The 19,898-nt window shown below is 42.3% G+C and overlaps 1 protein-coding gene across 3 annotated transcripts in view; it reads left to right on the top strand.

The window, feature by feature from the left end:
• LHFPL6 (LHFPL tetraspan subfamily member 6) overlaps positions 1 to 19,576 on the top strand; it is a 242,219-nt gene extending 222,643 nt beyond the window's left edge. For all 3 annotated transcript variants that reach the window (XM_060128962.1, XM_060128963.1, XM_060128961.1), the window contains one exon: positions 18,452 to 19,576. In XM_060128962.1, coding sequence (XP_059984945.1) covers positions 18,452 to 18,570 — 119 coding nt within the window. In that variant the 3' untranslated portion in view covers positions 18,571 to 19,576. The remainder of the gene's footprint in view (positions 1 to 18,451) is intronic.
• The last annotated feature ends 322 nt before the right edge of the window (positions 19,577 to 19,898 follow it).

Genomic DNA, 19,898 nt, shown 5'->3' with positions numbered 1-19,898 from the left:
CCTGCTTCACCTGCCTGTTAAAAGGATTGAAGGGGGTAGTGGAAGATGCTTTTGCACATGAAGACGTACAAATAAATATCAGTTCCTCCTTGCTGCCTTAAACACCAACACACTTCCTGCTTTAATCATGTTGGGAAAGTTTGAGGATGTATCGTATACTTTTCCATCGCTTTAGCCAGAATATATAAAAGATAAACAAGACTTAAAAAAAAATCATTAGCGGCTATGCTGTCATATGAAGTCATCCCCAAGAGCCATGGACATTTGTTGAGTGATTTGCCCTTTTACTAAATAACCAAGACTGAAAAAACTTGGAGTTCTTTCTGCTTTTTTTGTAGTTGTTTTGAACAGTTTTATGTCACCCTGTCAGCGATTATTCATTGCAGTTATTAATTACCCCTTTCTCTCCTGTTCCTTCACTTCTAATCTGTGTCCTTTCTCAAGTCATCATACATCATCTTAGAAGCATGCTTTAGAAAAACACAGTTCAGCTCTGTTTCTGTGCACTGTGCATCTCTGAGGCACTGATTTTTGTACGTTCTGGACCAGGTTTTTTTTCAACCTCTTGATTTGGGATCATGCTTTGGATAGCTGCTACGGGATATCTTAGTCCGTAAGCTGCTTGGGTTAGCAACTGGGTGTTTTGATGACACTGGTAATTGAGTTCAGTGTTACAGTAACCCTTGTTCTAGGGATGAGTTTTAACTTGAGGTCTCCAGACCGTTCAAGAAACCCAAAGTCCATCCATCAACAGGCTTCAGGGAATTTGTTACCCCACTGAAAACTGTGCAAAGTTTATACACTTGCACATATGTGCTTTTTTCTGGAAAGAGTATTCATAGTTTTTATTTATTATTCAAGTGGATTCCTGGCACAGGAAGACTCAGAGCCTGTGGTAAGCAGCATTTGGAAGTCTGACACTGGAAAGCTTTGAAACCTGAATTCTAGACCTAGTCTCCCAACAATCCTCAAATCTCCCCAGGAAGCTGGAAAGCCATTGGGTTCCTCTGACTTGATTTCATTATCTACCAAAGTGTTTGTCAGAGGGAGGTTATAGGGAGAAACATCTCTACTTGCAATAGGCATTATTGCAAATAAATACTCCCATACACCAATTCTAATTTGAAATCGTACCTGTGCAAATGAGCGTTCAACCTTCCTAAGGAATGGAAGATGCTTCCACTTAGAATCCTAACCAGGTTCTTTAGTGGGCAGTCCTCCACCATGCCTGGGGAGCACGTTGTTCTGAACTGTCTTTTCAAAGATGTTTGTATAGTGAGCAGCCTTGGAAGACAGTGCCTCCTGCTGGAGCGGAGGACAGGTGTTATTTATTGTTTCCTATAATAACGTCTCGCTCTGGGGCACAGTGTGGGTGGATTCGCTTGCAGCCTGTTATAAAAAAAGTGGGGATCCGTAAGCTTAGGATTCCTTAACGGTGACACAAACTTACTGAGTGTACTGCATCAGCCCCTGTGGGATGGAGTCTTCGCCAGATGTGAAGCTCGTGCTGGTTGCTGTGCTGAGGGTAATAATCCAGTCCCCCATCTCCGATCCAGAAGCCTCCTAGCTTTTGCCAGCATCCATGAAAGTGGGGCAGGCTAACTGGTTAGCTTACAAGTAGAATAAAATCTCAGATTCTTCAAAGTTCTTGAGACCACTGTTACGATGCCTGTCATTCATTTAAAAATACTTTCGAATAGACAGACTGAGATGTGTGTGTGAGTTATAGGAAGTCACAGCTCAGGTGCAGATCCAGAGTGGAAACTCAAGGCTACTACTATTACCCATATCTCGACCAACACCAGAAGCCTCACTGTTAGTATAGCCATGGTCAGAAATGGATTTTAATAGTGCAATTGGTGTTTTATTATTAAAACTGGTGTTTTAATGGTGGAATTGGATTTTAATGGTGGAATTGGTGTTTTACTTATTAGCATGATAAATGTTAAAAATGGACTGTCACCGATGAAATTAAAGATATTCAAGATTGGGCTTCCCAGGTGGCGCAGTGGTTGAGAGTCCGCCTGCCGATGCAGGGGACACGGGTTCGTGTCCTGGTCCGGGAGGATCCCACATGCCGCGGAGCGGCTGGGCCCGTGAGCCATGGCCACTGAGCCTGTGCGTCCGGAGCCTGTGCTCCGCAACGGGAGAGGCCACAGCAGTGGGAGGCCCGCGTACCGCAAAAAAAAAAAAAAAAAAAGATATTCAAGATTATGGATTGGCTTAAAGAGCTAGAGATACTCCCTGTACTTACAGGAAAGGATTTAAACAGCCATCCAGGCATATAGCCATTATTGTAAGTCTGAAAGATATTTAAAATATTTAACCACCAGTGTGTCGTGGGCCCTGACTATAATCCAAACCAAAACAAATGCTGGAGCTCCCGAGGGGCCCTGCTCGGCCCAGCACTAGCCTTTTGACTCCTGGGACATAGGATTCCCCAGGGTTCCCTAGGTCAGAGGAGCGAGGGGCCAGTGGGGCGTGTGGAGAGCTTGGCGCAGTGGCTGTGTATGCACCAGTGCGGTGATACGTATTTTGAACAATGAGAACAGCTTTACTACAGCACTCCGGCTGTGCCCGTTCTGTCCTCAGGAATGGCAGTCAGAGCTTGATCATCCCTAAGGACTCCGTTTCTAGTCTTTGGTTCAGAGGATTTGGGGTTATTTGTTGCCAGAAGGAACAGAATTCTTCCCGGAACCTTGCTTCATTTGCCTCCAGTGTGTCTTTCATGCAAGATGGCAGCCCAATCACTTAAAACGAGAGGCAGCTAGGATGTAACTAGCTCTCAGAACAGGTTGCTGAGCTGACGTGTGCGTGCTGTTTGATAAGTGTTTGTTTAACAAGTGTCTGTATGTGGAGCAGGATGTGGTCTGAGACTCGCTTTCATTATAACTTGGAAACGAGGCGGTTGGAGAGTAGCTCCGCCTCACCATCCCTCTTGCTTCTTCAGTGGGTGTTGTCATTTACCAGAGTCTCAAGGTTGTGCTTGACCAAACTGGATCAAGTCCGTTCCCAAGAGCTACCTTACAAGCAAGGAGCGATCATCAAGGGAACCTTCTGGACCGAGGGCAGCTACCCAAGATCAAAGCAGCCCTTGCGGCCACACATTTCCATTTCACTGGATACAGAGACTATATTCAGAGGCTGCCCGGTGGCCGATGAAAGCGTGACAGGTGCAAACGGGAGGGTAGATAAAATGCCATCCGGCTGGAAACCGGCACCTCTTCACGTGGGATTGTTGGAAGATTGGCGGCAGGCACAGGCCACACTGGGAAGCAGCAATTAGAGACAGCCTGGGTCCTTTCACACTCATCCATGAGTCAGAGGAGCTGAAGTTCAGGTAGTTTCAGCCTTTATAAATGGCAGCTATAGAAAGAAACCAAAGGATAATCTTTATCGCCAGGCACTGAATAAGGCACCGCTGGTTATCTCAGCCACCTCCACATGGAGTTGGGATTCTGTGTCAGTTCACAGCATGAGCACAAAGGCCAGTGGTACACATTCTGTGTATGGAGCCAATGTGTGTGCCTTATCATCTGAACAACAGCATTATCTCCAGTGAAACTTTTAGGGCGGATCCGGTGCTAAGGGGCAAGAACTAATAAACAAGCGCGCCGGCAGAGACTCAGCTGGCCAGACTGGACAAAACGTAAACTGTCTTTATGGGTAAATCGTGCAAATGTATAGTAACAAAACTATCCACCGGGCTGTGGAACAGAGGTCCATTTGGTGTGATCATAAGAATTCAGATGCTGCTGCACTCACCCTACTTTTCTGAACTTCAACTGAAATTCAATCACTTTTCTGAAGGCACCGGGGTATTTTTATTTCTCTTGCTGTTCCTCTGTTTTGTGGGAGTGCTGTGTAGGCAAGCCATCTCTGCCACCATTTTCGTGGTTATGTGATTCTGACAGGGGTTTCAGGATAAGACGATACAGAGTCCTGATTTAGTGTAGAGTTTAGAAGGAAGGACCCTGGATGGATCTGACATGAGAGAAAGCAATGAGCAAGTTTGGTGCGGTACGCAAGGGAGACCCCTGGGTGCCCAGGTGTGAGTGGAAGTGAAAAAGCATCGGTTCCCAGGCAGCCACGCCCAGCAATGTCACCTGGTGTTCTAGTTCTCAGAGCTTCCAGTTTCTCTGATGGACCCATCTCGGCTCTGTTCTCTATCCCACATAACACTGCTCCTTTTCTGTGAAATTGTGATAAAATATATATAGCATAACATTTACCATTTTAATCATTTTAAAGTATACAATTCAATGGCATTAAGTACATTCACAATGTTGTGCAACCATCCGCACTATCTGTTTCCAGAGCTTTTTCATCATCCCAATAGCATCTATACCCATTAAATAATAACTCTCCATTATCTCCTACCTCCAGCCCCTGGTAACCACTCTGCTGCTTTCTGTCTCTATGAATTTGCCTCTTCTAGGTACCTCATGTAAGTAGAATCATACAATATCTGTCCTTTTGTGTCTGGCTTCTTGCACATAGCATAATGTCTTCAAGGTTCATCCGTCTTGTAGCATTCACCCCGTTTTAAGGCTAAATAACAGTCCACTGTGGACGGACCACGTTTTGTTTATCCATTCATCTAACCCTGCTCATTTGTATCTAGAGCTGTTTTCACACTAGTGATTTACTTAAATGGACATGAAGTCCATACGTCTAAATGTACTGGTTTGCTGTTAAAAGAGGTTGTTGCTTTGCTTTTTTTCCCCTCACAACTTTGTAATGATTGCTTTAGCTATGTGAAATTAACTTTAAATGTGCAAGCAGGTAATTGCGTAGCGCAGAAACGTATTACCCAAATAGGACTAGATTTTTGGTTGAGAATAACGCAGCATCAGCACCCCGCTTTAGATTGGGACCTGGGAAATGTTCCATTAGAAACAAAGAGAAAGACTCTCCTACTGAAGAGAACACGTTCAAAAGATCTGGGAAGGTCACTTTAGTTTCCCGGGCCACAGGGTCCTCATCAGTGAAATACAGATGACCTAGATCGAGAATCCACAAACTATGAGACAAATCTGTTCTGCCTGTTTTTTAAATAAAGTTTTATTGGAACACATTTATGCTCGTGTGTTTACTCTGTGTCTGTGACTGCTTTTGACCTAAAATATTTACTCTCTGGCCCTTTTGAGAAAAAGGTTGCCAACCCTTGATCTAGATGGTCCTTTTCCAGTATCCCTTTGACTCTAAAATCTGTGATGATGTGCTAGGTGGCAGAAGGAGTGAAGAAAGAATAAAGTCAAAAGGACACAGAAATGGAGGTTGATGCACTGGCTCTTGACGAGGCTTGAATGTAAAAATGCCTCTGTCCTGTTCAGGTTTAATCCGTTTACTGTAGTCCTCATTCCTCCCGCCTTCCTGTCTCGCCTCAAGCACCCACGGCTGGAGCTGCCTGGGGACGACTTTGATCGCACATAAAAATCCCTATGGGGCTTCCCTGGTGGCGCAGTTGTTGAGAGTCCGCCTGCCGATGCAGGGGACGTGGGTTCGTGCCCCGGTCCAGGAGGATCCCACATGCAGCGGAGCGGCTGGGCCCGTGAGCCATGGCCGCTGAGCCTGCGCGTCCGGAGCCTGTGCTCCGCAGCGGGAGAGGCACAGCGGTGAGAGGCCCGCGTACCGCAAAAAAAAAAAAAAAAAAAAAAAAAAAATCCCTATGGTCTTTCTCTTTTGGAGCACATGCTTAGCTTGTGTGAACCTTCTATATATCAGTTGGAAAACCCTTTTCCTTCGGTAGGAAGGAAAGAGTGTATAACCCCTACATCTTCCCAGGCCCAAGGAATTTTGTGGAGGAAAATCGGTCCTCTGTGCCCACGTGCTGCTCTGTTCTCCCCCAGGGAACATCCTGGAGAAGACAGAGCCCCGTGCTCAGTTTCCCTCCCAGCTGCCGTTTCACAGCGTTTCATGATCCATGCTAAAATGTCCTCCTTATTTAGGTGGATTAATCCACAGGCTGTTTGTTTCATTGGCTGTCATGTTTTAATTACACAACAAAAATTGTCATTATGCAGATTTCTCATGTTGCATGCCATATTTTACCAACGTATTGAGTTCTTGCTCTCTATACTTACAAGTATAAAATTCTCCCACTGGTTTTATTTTAATTTATTTATTTATTTATTTTTGGCCATGCAACATAGCTTGCAGGATCTTAGTTCCCCGACCAGGGATTGAACCCCAGGTCCACAGCAGTGAAGTGTGGAGTCCTAACCACTGGACCGCCAGGGAACTTCCCTCCCACTGGTATTATAGGCAGATCCTCAACCTATGAAGGGATTACATCCCCATAAACCCATCGTAAGTTGAAAATACCCTGAGTTGAAAATGGATTTACTGCACCTAACCTACCTACCATCAGAGCTTAGCCTAGCCTACTTTAACGTGCTCAGAACCCTTACATTAGCCTACAGTTGGGGAACATCATCTAACATAAAACACTTTTTTATAATAAAGTGTTGAATATCTCTCGCAATGTATTGAATACTGTACTGATAGTGAAAAACAGAGTGGTTGTAAGTATATCGGTTGTTCACCCTCGTGATCGCCTGGCCTGTTGGCAGCTGTGCTCACTGCCCAGCATCAAGAAAGGGGATCAGACTGCACATCACTAGCCCCTGGCAAAGACCAAATTCAAAATTCAAAGTACGGTTTCTACTGAATGTGTATTGTGTTCATACTGTCACAAAGTCAAAATATTGTAAGTCAAACCATCATAAGTCAGGGACCATCTGTATATGTATATATAGGTATATGTGTGCGTGCACATATATATTTGTGTCTACATATATAAAGTTTTATATTTATTTCATTTTGGTTTTGAAATGATTTCAGATTTATAGAAAAGTTGCAAAACTAGTACAAAAACTTCTCATATGCTCTGCACCCAGATTCCCTTCATGTTAAGTATCGTCATCATATTTGCTTTGTCCTTCTCCCCCTCTGTCTTGCTCCATTATCTCTCCCTCAGACAGGACGCCCCATGCCTAGATACTTAAGTGAATAATTCCTTAAAATAACATTCCTTTATGTAGTAGTAAAATTATCAAAATTAGGAAATTAACGTTGATACAGTACTTTAATCTACAGATTGATAAATGTGATTATAAAATTACACATGAGAGAGATGGAATTTATTTTTCTCATAACGGGTATTGTTTGTTCTGAACTTTATTTCTACTTCATGGTTTTCCATTTTCAGAAAAGAACAAACATAAAGTAGTATTTTAAATCTCCAGGTGCTCAAAAAGTTTTTTTAAAAAGCTTGCTGTCCAAATCTACACTCTGATATTAGAACTTAAGATTCCAGAAAGTATTCATAATAAAAATAAAAGTGATAATAATAAATCATAATGTCTTTTCTCCCCTGATGTGTAGTTTGGGGTCAGAACGACCGAACCTTATATCAAGTCCAGCTGCTGTTCTTTTCGTGAATTAGAGCAGCTGTGTAAGTGTGGGACCTCAGATAGGCACTTGCTAGTAAATCCCTAAGTTGATGATGGCTAGCACTGTTTCCATGGGAGACGGTAAATAGTACCTGGGAGAACTCTTTTTTTCTTTATCTCTCAGGTCCTCACCCTAAAGGTGGAGCCAAAAACATGTCTATAGGGACAAGAGAGACACAACAGAGCAAATTAAAATTATGGCTCTCTAACAAAATCTTTGTGGGAATCCAGAAGAGAAATTTATGCCATTGAATAGAATAGAATGAATGTGTAATTTAGAAGGTTTTTTCCCCCTGAAACCTGAGACCCATGTAACATGAACTCATATTTGAGTACAGTCCTTGCACAGCAGTCATTTCCCGTCACGTCCTCGTCTGGCCAGCCCTATCAAAATTGACTGTAACATATCTCCTTAGACGCAGTGCTGTTATGAGTGCTTTGCAGAAACATATCTTCGCCAGCTCTTACCAATGGACACATATGCGTTATATGCTAACTCTTTACATTCCTGGATACCTCTGGGGAGAAAGTAGGGCAGACAAAGAAGGTGGAGAGACGTTTTAAGAGTCTATTTGTAGCAGTGGGTCCAGTGCTCCAAGCTAGGCCCTTATACACTGAGATGTACTATGTGTTTGGGGGAAAAAGGTACCGTTCAACTCCCAGGAGAGTTCAAATCCAACTGTCCAGTCCCCTAAACCTGGGAACGAAGGGGCAGGAGAGGTAGAAGATATAGCCAGCCTCACTCATGAGAGTCAAGAGTGGAAGTTCTTGAGGAGAAGTGCTGGGTCTGTCCACTGTGCTGCTCTCTGGAAACAGGAGGCTGAAGGTGGCCTCCGCTGCCTGGGGCACTCTGTGCAGACTCAGTGCTCAGTCTTTGGAGGGTTCTACCATTGCACGTCCCTCCATACTATCTACTCTTGGGAAGCGCCCATGGCGTGCTGAGATCCCATTACTGAGATCTGCTTGTGGACAGTACCTCCTAGAGTACATCTCAGGGAGTACAGTGTAAATGGTGCCCTGAAGTTGTGTCCAGGTCGACCCTGGTCAGCAATGTGAGTTTATGCTTCTCGTCCTAAACAGACAGAAACAAGCAAAGAGCATTAAAATGAGCCGCATCTCACAAACTATCTTCCCTCAGCCTTTTTACTTCTACATTTTTTGCCCAGAGATCAAGTTTGAGTTCCACTCGTCTCTTTTCAGACACAGGTGTCATTTTAACTCCTTGTTCCATTAAAAGTTTGAATTAAAGCTTTTGTGTGTTTTAGGTCAAATGTTTAAATCCTGTTGTTGTTGTTTTTCACTAGCAACACCTCTGTTCAGTAACTTCCCAAAAGAACAAAAGGAATTGGTCCCACTACAGATTCTTCTGTTCTTGCTTTTAATGCACAGGGCAGACAAGATGGTCTGAATATGAAGAGGTAGGAAGGAATTTACTCAACAGGAGAGACTTCCACCCATGGTATTTAAGAATACAAAAGTGGGGCTTCCCTGGTGGCGCAGTGGTTGAGAGTCCGCCTGCCGATGCGGGGGACACGGGTTCGTGCCCCGGTCTGGGAAGATCCCACATGCCGCGGAGTGGCTGGGCCCGTGAGCCATGGCCGCTGAGCCTGCGCGTCCGGAGCCTGTGCTCCGCAACGGGGGAGGCCACGGCAGTGAGAGGCCCGCGTACTGCAAAAGAAAAAAAAAGAATACAAAAGTTTTTTTCTCTACAGATCCCTCCACCTTCCTGTCTTCCTGATTTGTACAGCAAAAGGGATGAAATCTGACATGCCTGCTTCTTCTCTACACAAACTTTGCATTGATATCTTTACATGCTGAAAAACTTTAAATATCACAGATGAAAGATATTCTGCCTGATAAGTGAAGGCAGTCAGCTTATATCTGGACTCAGGCACCCGTGGCCACAAGGCTGGGAACTCGGCAGTGACCCAGTGAGGAAAGAAGTGAGCTGGGAACGGGCAGGGCTCAGGTTCAAATGCAGAGCATGGGGAAGGTCGAAGACACAGGGAGGTTTGCGTTGGACAGCACCAGTCGGGGGCAGGACTACCTGTGGGACCCTGTTTTGTGCTTAAATGAGCACTGGGACGGCAGGAGGCACTGTGGCAAAGTCTCTGGGTGTGAGGATGGCGCGATGGCCAGGGGTTTACAGGCAGAGGGGAGCTGGAGGGTGCCCAGGGCCTGGAGCCCTTTCTCAGCTCCGCTCCGACGGGGGCAGGTCAGAAACATCCAGTTTGACAGCGTGCCCATAGCCAGTTATCACCCAGGAAAAATCAGTTATCTGAATTTGATCAAGCAAGCTGATTGGACCCCACTGCCTCACATCCTCTAGGGGGACGGGATTGCCAAGTTTGGTTTCATTGGCCGTGAAATTGGGAGAAGCCAAGTCTGCAAGATGCAGGCCTTTAATAACTAGAATTGTGCAAGGTGCACACGGGCGCCTGGAGTCTTCTAAGGAGGCTGGTAAATTCAAAGATGCAAAATATATCTTTTTTTATATTTTTTAATTTAATTTTATTTACTTTTTATACAGCAGGTTTTATTAGTTATCTGTTTTATATATATAGTGTATATATATGTATATATGTGAATCCCAATCTCCCAATTCATCCCACCACCCCCCCCCATCAGTTTCCCCCCTTGGTGTCCATATGTTTGTTCTCTACATCTGTGTCTCTATTTCTGCCCTGCAGACCGGTTCATCTGTACCATTTTTCTAGGTTCCACATATATGCATTAATATACGATATTTGTTTTTCTCTTTCTAACTTACTTCACTCAAAATATATCTTATTTCTTTGTGGCATGGTAGTCCTAGCAGAGACAAATGGGAACAATGTGATACAGATCTTCCTAAAACATGTCTGAGCACACAAAAAAGTTTTGGAACCGACTCAAGTTCAAGTTCAAGCTTCATCATTTTTTTGAGATACTGGGCCAGTGACTTATCTTGCATGTTAACTCAGTGTCTTCATCTTCAAAATGGGAATGATATTGAGAAAGTATAAACAGATTTGCTTCTCTAATTTCTTGAAAGTATCATAGGCAAAAATGGTTAAATGAGATGCCACTTCTAAACTGGTTAGCACCTGGCTCACAGGCTGTCCATGACCGCTATTATATAATTATTAATTTCAGATCTCTGTTCTCAGCACAGGTATAGTGTCTGATAGCCATTCACACCACAAATATGTATCAATCGTCTGCTGTGGTCCAGGCATCATTGTACTGAGCTTTGGGGTACAGGAATGAGACAGGCAGTCACATGGTAGGCTGTGAAAGAGTAATCCAATAAAACTGATCACTGGAATTTCATTGTTATTTGTAGTAAAGCCGGGTTCTTTGTACCTTTTCTTCTGTCTCTGTTACTAACAGGAGATGCGCTAAAAACTAATTTGAGGCACCCTAAAGAATCAGCCACACCTCTCCCAGCCATCTTCTCCCCGGGGCTGCCCTGGAATGCAGCCACAGGACCTTTTCCCATTGATTAACCTCTATTTTATCTGTCAAGAGTGGCATTCCCCGTCGTTGAAAGCAGCAGTTTGCCAACCCAGTGTGCTTGGAGTCCTGTTTGATGGAACATTACAGAGAGCAAAAGAGAAAGTTTAACAGATTTGCTTCTCTAATTTCCTGAAAGGATCCCAGACAAAACTTGTCCTCTAGCAAAATGCTTTCGGTTTGCATTAAAATAACAAGAATTTTTTGCCACGACAGGGGAAGTGAGAGGCCAGGGAAGAATGGTCCTGTATTCCCTGGTTTCCTTTGGTTCCGTTACTACTCATGGACTACAGTAAGGTTTAAAACATATTAACTTAAACATCTGCTCTTTCCTAATGGCCTAATGTACTCAGAAAGACTTTTTCTCCTATTACTGTAAAACACAGTGCTAATTTCTTATTATTGAGCGTGTGGGTTTTAACAATGGAAGGAACCATGCTCAGGAAGAAGAATCTTTCTTCTCCTTTGAAGAAATTCGAGGTACATTTACATTTATAGTTTCATGAGAAAAACTCCCTTTTATATCTAGTTAATTTTGTTAACTGAATTTCTAACAGACGTGTGTAAAATATACAAGGTATGGCTTCAAAATAATGCAACTGATGTGAGTGATACTCAAGAATCAGTCTTACTAGAACATAAGCTTTGTAAAACCAAAGATGCTATCTGTCTTGTCCCCTCATTGGTCTCCTGTAATTGCAACACAAAGAGTAGGTGATCAAGACTTACCAATGGTTGTTGACTATCTCACATGTCTATACACCCGTGTAGATGAACATTTGAAGAGGAAGTCTCCAGGCTTCCAGCTCTCAAACTCTGGAGGTGGTCACACCCAACCCCATCTCTTGCTTACACGCACAGTGGCATCCATCTCTTATTTGAATGATACTTTAACGAGACCCAAATCTGCTTACGTTTCTCCATTACATTTCCCATCCCCCTGGTGCAAAGACACTCTTCCCTGGCCTCCCACATTCAGGCTTGGCTAGCCCCTGCTCATCTGCCAGGTCTCAGCTTAAATTTCACTTCTAATTTAAGGCTCTCCTTCACGGACCTCACTGTATAAAAGTCCCTGTGATTTGCTGTCTTAGCATCCTGGATGTTTGTTCTTCAAAGCACATATCACAATTATCATTATATGAATATCTAAGTAATTACTGTTTAACACACCCTTGACTAGACGATGGCTCCTTGATAGCAAGGGCTGTATTTATCTTTCTCCAAAGTAGATCCCTCGCATCCAGTGATTCCTAGTTGGAGTGGGCGGTTAAAAAATATTTGTTGTGGGAGATTGGGACTGACATATACACACTACTATATATAAAATAGGTAACTAATAATAATCTGCTGTATAGCACAGGGAACTCAGTACTCTGTAATGGCCTACATGGGAAAAGAATCCTAAAAAAAAAGAGAGTGGATATATGTATAACTGATTCACTTTGCTGTACGCCTGAAACTAACACAACATTGTAAATCAACTATATTCCAGTAAAAAAATTTTTTTAATTTGTTGAATTTATGAAAGAATTGAGGGAGGGAGAGAGGGTGGGAAGAAGGGACTCCAGAATCAGGGGATGGATGACTTAGTGTTTCTTTAGATTTGCCTAAATTTTATTGACACATCTTGATCTTACTACACCGACCTTGACCATTTTTTGTTTCTCTGAAGATATGTGTGTGTGTGGTGTATGCTTTTGTATATTTTTTTGAAGTTAGATTGATGAGGTGGCCATATTTCTATACAATCCAAAATACCAGAATAAATCCTTATTGATTTAATAATGATTTATTTTATCAATTACTTAGCAAACCAACGTCCTCATATCTGAAATAGAGGAATAATTTTCTTTTAAATCACGCTGATCATTAGTTGCTCATTTTGGATCTTAGCCAGTTGCTAAATTTAAACCACAAAATGTATAAATCACACACATAAACTAGCACGTGTGTGTAATTAGCAGCAAGATTGTGTAACATCCTCAAACATTTTCTATGATAGTACACTTTTTGAGTACCTTTATTTGGTGTCCTACCTTTCCATTTTCGTATGACGGACGGTTGGTCTGCTGAGTTGACTACATGTTTTATGACACAAACAAGAAAGGCTCCAGAAACATAACAGTTATTAGAAATGGCACATACACACTTATCAAGGCAAGGAGTGGGATTGGCCCCGGGAAGATGATAGCATAGCAAGGATGTGCTGAAGGCTCTATCCTGGCTCTGGGTGTTTCAGGGGATGGCAGGGCTTGGGTGGGTAGGTGGATGGGCTAAGCCTCTAACAACTGAAGAACCTTCACAAACCCTTATCACGTTAAAGAAAAACAAGAAAGACTGTGTTCATTTGCTCTTCTCTGAAATTGGGTTCCCCAGAGCTGAGACCCTGAGATGAGGATTCCTGTCCAAGGGATCAAGGAAATGAGCTGAGGAGAAACCAGGAGGAAGTGGGAAAGCAAGATAGTGAAAGCGTAGACACGAAGCGAGGGTGCAATTCCAGGTGAGGTCCCAGCCTCAGTCTGGACTCTTACGAGCTCTGGAACATTCATGCCACAGCAGAGTTTGTCCCATCTGGAGGCAAGAAGGAGGGCTTTCAGACTCCTGCACCAGCCCATCAGTGGCTACCAGTCCCACCAGGGGTACTTCAACTTTCTGAGAGTTGGAACAAAGTGGCCCCCCAGCTCATGGGTCCTCTGAAGAGGGTTGCAAGTATAAGCTGTTAGGAGCAAAGTACAGTCAGTAGCTGATGGATGAGAGCCCAGAACCAGCAAAGGAATTGGGTGGAGCATCTGCACCATCTGCTACAGCAACCCTGCCAGTTCAGAGCCCCTAAGGTTTAAGCTTACGCTATTTTATTGACTTTTCTAGAGGAGTGAAAAAGTTATGCTGTCTTTCCTGGGTTCTCTGATAGTCAATGCTTTAGTAGCTTTTTTTTTTAATCTTTATTTAACACACGTGACTACTGTTACATACACTATTATTATAATTATTATTTTTAAAGAAGATGTTGGGGGTAGGAGTTTATTAATTAATTAATTTATTTTTGCTATGTTGGGTCTTCATTTCTGTGCGTGGGCTTTCTCTAGTTGCGGCGAGCGGGGGCCACTCTTCATCGCGGTGCGCGGGCCTCTCACTATCGCGGCCTCTCTTGTTGCAGAGCACGCGCCGGCTCAGTAGTTGTGGCTCACGGGCCTAGTTGCTCCGCGGCATGTGGGATCTTCCCAGACCAGGGCTCGAACCCGTGTCTCCTGCATTGGCAGTCAGATTCTCAACCACTGCGCCACCAGGGAAGCCCACATACACTATTATTAAATAGCCTCACCAACTACTTTTTCTTGAGTGAGTGTCCGATAATTAGTAAAGAATTATGTACTCCACTTTTCATGTTAGGTCATGGAAGATCAGCACCTTATTATTAATGAACAACTGATTGTGTTCTGTGTTATGAGCCTTGTACTGAATGGACTGACCACAGATTTTGCTGACTTTTTGGTTCTAAACCACCTGCCATCTCTCAGTTACCTATTAATTCTCCCTCCTAGATTTGTTTAGTCCAGCTAAAGAATAATTCCAAATGGAGATTATTCCCAAGACTCACAGCCACATTAGCCTACGGCTATCAGAAAATCTGGTCCATGAAGGAGACTCTGTTACCCTTGAAAAGACTGATTCTATCTGTCAGTATTAATGGAGGTCGTTGTGCCAGTGAGACCCAGCCTGCGGTGGAGATGTGCTCTTTCAGGATCTATTGTCCTTTTAAATTGAACACACTCTGTACAAAGCTATAAATGCACAGTTGGTTTGGGCACTTCCCTCCAGAAGTTCTGTGTCAAATGAGACTGGAGTTACTCTTAAAATCCCATACTTTATTTTTGAAAGACTAACTGTCTGCCTACTTTGTTTCCTTTCTTTCTCTCTTTCTTTTACCTTGTCTTTCATTCAGCATTTATTTACTGAGTGCCTACTGTGAGCCAGGCACTGTTGTAGGGGTACAGTAGGGAACAAACTATACAAAGGTCTCCCCAAATTGAAACTTTCATTCTAGTGGGATAGACTGAAGTTAAACACACGCACACACAATATTTACAAACCATGGCAAGTGCTACAAAGGCAATAAAGTGAGGTGAAGGAATAGAGTGGCTTTGATGAGACAAGTTGGGGGGGGGCAGGTAGATCCCATCTGAGAAAGCTCCAGCTCTCTAATGATCTGGAAGTAGAATTTTTGGGGTGGAAGGAATAATGAGTGAGGAGTACTGGAGCCAATACAAGCCTGATGTGGTCCAGAGAAGACAGCCAGTATGGCCAGAAAGAAGACAAGAGGGAAGGTGGTCATGAGGTCTGAGAAGTAGGCAGATGCCAGCTCATTCAGGGGCTCACAGGCCTTTGGAAGGAGATTGCATGTTTGAGAAATCATTAAAGGATTTTAAGTAAGAGAGCGACTTAACATGATTGATTTTTGAAAAGATAGCTGCCCTCTTTGCTGTTGATGATACTATAAATAAAAGCAGGGAGACAGGAAAGCAATGGCAGCAGGTAAGACTGCCGGGGGTTGCTACAGGCACTGGAGGAGTGGAGGCACACAGAATAAATTGTGGAGAGAGACGCAAAGGACTCGTCACTTACTATACAGGTGAGTCCTTGGGCAGGTTACTGAACTTTCCTTGGCCTTAGTGTCCCCATGCGAATGGTGGGGATGATACTCAGGTACCTACCACGTCGTGTTCTTATGAGGATTAAATGTATTAATATTTGCTCCACGAAAGCTCTTCTACAATTCAGAGCAAATAGTAATCAATCTGTGTTTTCTGTTTCTTAATTTTTATTATTTATTATTGGATATGGAGAGGGAGAAATCCAAGTTGCAGGCTAAACGTATCCTATTGTCTGGTACATAGGTAGTGCCCTAGAGTACTTTTAGGATGTGGAGGCTCTTGGTCTAATTTTGTGGCTATTGACTTATGGTGACTACAAGCCAATGACTCAAGCTTTGCCTCACCTCACCTTCTTATCTGTAAATGGGGCACATGCTAACTACCGCTTCAGTAGACTTCAGTGAAGATAGGAAGTCAAATTGCATGCTACACCTAACAGTCTTTGTAGTTTTCAATAGAGAAGTTATTAATGAACAAGGTAAAAATGACTGACATGTAAAAAAAAGATATGGTTTTCAAACTATGGTTTGTATGTTCAATGACTGTGAAATCCAAGCATCTGGTTGTATGTGTTTTAGCTAATGTAATGGATAAACAAAAACAAAAGAAAAGGGAGAAAATGGTTGTTGTTGGAGCATTGTCTGATTTCTGGTTTTCTTAAGACTGACTAAAAAGGGGATTCAATTAGGGCAGAAAAGACAATGTTGCATGAGAGATATAGAGGACTTCCTTACTGTACATGCAAAAAGAATAACTTGAATGTTGTTTTAAAAAAAGGATTAATGAATGCGGAAACCTATCCCACTAATTCAAGTAGGATGTTTTGGGTCAGTGAGTTCTTATTCTTAGAACCTGGTACCCAGATTTGAGTCCTGACTCGAAAGGCACCTCCATTGCGTCAAAGTTTTGGCAGTTATGGATAAAGCTGCTATAAATATCCAGGTGCAGACGTTTGTGTGGACACAGGTTTTCAGCTCCTTTAGGTAAACACCAAGGAATGCAACTGCTGGGTTGTATGGTAAGGGTATGTTTAGTTTTCTAAGAAACCACCATACTGTCTTCTAAAATGGTTGTAACATTGCACATTCTTACCACCAATGTATGAGAGTTCCTGTTGCTCCACATCCTCGCCCACATTTGGTGGTGTCCGTGTTCCAGATTTTGGCCATTCTAATAGGTATGTAGTGGCATATCACTGTCATTTTAATTTGCATTTCCCTGATGACATGATGTGGAGTGTCTTTTCATATGCTTATCTGCCATCTGTATATCTTCTTTGGTAAGGTGTCTGTGGTCTGAGGTGTTTGGCCCATTTTTTAATCAGGTCTGTTTTCTTATTGTTGAGTTTTAAGTGTTTGTGTATTTTGGATAACAGTCCTTTATCAGATGTGTCTTTTGCACATTTTTCTCTCAGTCTGCAGTTTTTTTTTTCATTCTCTTGACATTGTCACAGAGCAGAAGTTTTTTTTAATTTTAATAAAGTTCAGCTTATCAGTTAGTTCTTTCATGGATTGTGTTATATCTAGAGTCATTACCATACCCAAGGGCATCTAGATTTTCTCTTACGTTATCTTCTAGGATTTTCATAGTTTTACGTTTTACATTTCAGCCTGTGCTCCATTTTAAGTTGATTTTCGTGAAGGGTGTAAGGTCTGTGTCCAATTTCCTTTTTTTGCGTGTGAATGTCCAGTTGTTCCAGCACCATTTATTGAAAATACTGTCTTTGCTTCATTGTACTGCCTTTGTTCCTTTGTTAAAGATCAGTTAACTATATTTATGTGGGTCTGCTTCTGGGCTCTCTATTCTGTTGCATTAGTCTATTTGTCTATTTTTTCACCAATATCACACCATCTTGACTACTGGAGATTTATAGTAAGTTCTGAATTCAGGTAGTGTCAGTCCTCTAACTTTGTTCTTCTCCTTCAATATTGTGTTGGTTATTCTGGGTCTTTCGTTTCTCCATATAAACTTTAGAATAAGTTTGCTGATACCCACAAAACAACTTTCTGGAATTTTGATTAGAATTACATTGAATCTGTAGATCAAATTGGGAGGAACTGACGTCTTGACAATATTGAGCCTTCCTATCCATGAACATGGAATATCTCTTCATTTATTTAGTTCTTTGATTTCATTCATCAGTTTTATAGTTTTCCTCATAAAGACCTTATTCTATTTTGTCAGATTTTTACTTATTTCATTTTGCGGGATGCTAATATAAATAATATTGTGTTTTTAATTAAAAATTCCACTTGTTCATTACTGGCATATAGGAAGCAATTGAATTTTATATATTACCCTTGTGTCCTGCAATATTTCTGTTGTCACTTAGTAGTTCCAGGAGTTTTTTGGTAGATTCTTTCACTTTAGCATTATTCTTCAAAGGGATCTCCTCCTTAGAGTGGCTCTTTTGCAGAAACTGTATCTATATTTAGGACTTACCTATATTTTGAATTTTTTTCTAAAGTACCTCATTATGCATATGAGTTTGGGTGATTTAAATCGGAACTAATACCTTCATCTCTCCTATCCTGATTGCTGTTATTCCTCCTTCTCTTCAGCCACGGGAGTGAGCATCGCAGTTGGGGAGAAAAGGTTTCTGTCACTAGCTAGCAGGAGACATAGGCCTTGAGGTCCTTCTGAAATGCCCACAACTATTCCGGCTTTCCATCATGGGATAAGTTTCATCCCTTGTTATCATTCCATTTGAGTGAGTGTCACATTTCTAATGAGTATTTCCGTTTCACCGTGGTACACCAGGAGCACACACCCTGGGAGAAATGACAGAACCTCCTGTAAAATCATCCTGATCTGTGCCTGCTTTCTCTCCTTCTCTTGTGTCCCTAGGTAAGTGTGAAATCGGTTGGGCCTACTACTGCACGGGAGCAGGTGCTGCCACCGCCATGCTGCTATGCACATGGCTGGCTTGCTTCTCGGGCAAGAAACAGAAACAGTACCCATACTGAGATGGAGCCACCAAGAGCAAACAGAGGAGAAGACGGGCTGAAGGGGCTGGGAGGGACTGAAGCATCCAGCTATTCTCAAAAGGTGGAATAGTGGTTCTAAACCATACAACACTAACGAAATGAAACCCAGCGGAATTAAAAACGTTATACCATGGGGAAGGGTTGCGCAAGGTTTGTGAAAGAAATGTAGAGCATGGAATGATAGAGAAAAATGGACCAAAGGCTAAAAATATTGCAGGGTGTTGGGTGTTTCTATCCCACAGAGTATTGTTGATGTAGAACACACACATACACAAAACAAATCTATATATGCAGCAAACAAGGATTTTTTTTTTTTTAAGAATGATGACTCAGAGAATCAAAAGGGCTAGTAGAAACAGTATTAGGTTGGGAAGCAGGGTAACGCACAGACGTTCCCAGTAAGTCACGGCATTTCTGAAAGCACACGAGCACATACAGATGTACGCATCCACACACATGCCCACACAGACATTTAAATTGTTGCACAGTCTGTATGAGAGGTTTAGCAGTGCGTTACTCCTCTGTTTTCTTTTTAATACACATTTAAAATACCATATTATCACTTTATAAAGTATACGTTAAACCTAATAAATGGACCAATAAGCCACTCTTATCAGTATTTTGTATACTCTGCATAAACTCTTTATGCCCTCAACGTGTTTTCAGTGTTTATGCAGATCTTTAGAATTAAGCCTTTGTATTTCAATATTATTCAAAAAATATGTAATATTTCTCTGAGTAGCTTCTGCTATGGTATTCTTACGAAGTTAAAGGGGCAACTTTCTGTCCACTGTAGGAGAGAATTCAGTTGAAGATGTGAGAGTAATGAGAGACATTTTCCAGTCACTAGATCTTGTTTTCTTTCATCCATTATTGTACTGTGCTGTACCACATTTATTCCAATATTCATTTTGTAAAAAATAAAAACGTGCTATTTTGTTTGTATTTGAAAAGCTCTGTGAATAAATTCTCTCTTTGATCAGTAGCTCAATGTGTCATAGAGTGTTAATTCAGTTATGGGGTTCGCTTCTTTAATTTCCTAAATGTAGCCTTTCAGCTCCAACTGTCCTGTAAATTTTCCATTTCATTTTTAGGCCTCCTATTCATTCACCCACTAGTCATCCAACCAGGAGTTATTCTCGGCACACAAGGTATTACAGGTAAGACATAATTCCTGCTTTCAACTTAAATTCTTTGCAACCAGAATTCTAACTGCCTGTTCATTGCACTTCAATCATGATCAAATCCTTATGAGAGAAGAATTTCAAGTCTCTTTTGGATGAAGTTTGAGAATATGGACAACATTG

Source organism: Lagenorhynchus albirostris, chromosome 18 (genome assembly GCF_949774975.1).
Source record: "Lagenorhynchus albirostris chromosome 18, mLagAlb1.1, whole genome shotgun sequence".
Classification (NCBI taxonomy): domain Eukaryota; kingdom Metazoa; phylum Chordata; class Mammalia; order Artiodactyla; family Delphinidae; genus Lagenorhynchus; species Lagenorhynchus albirostris.
Note: the sequence above shows the minus strand (reverse complement) of the source record. Positions and strands in the feature narration are given on the sequence as shown.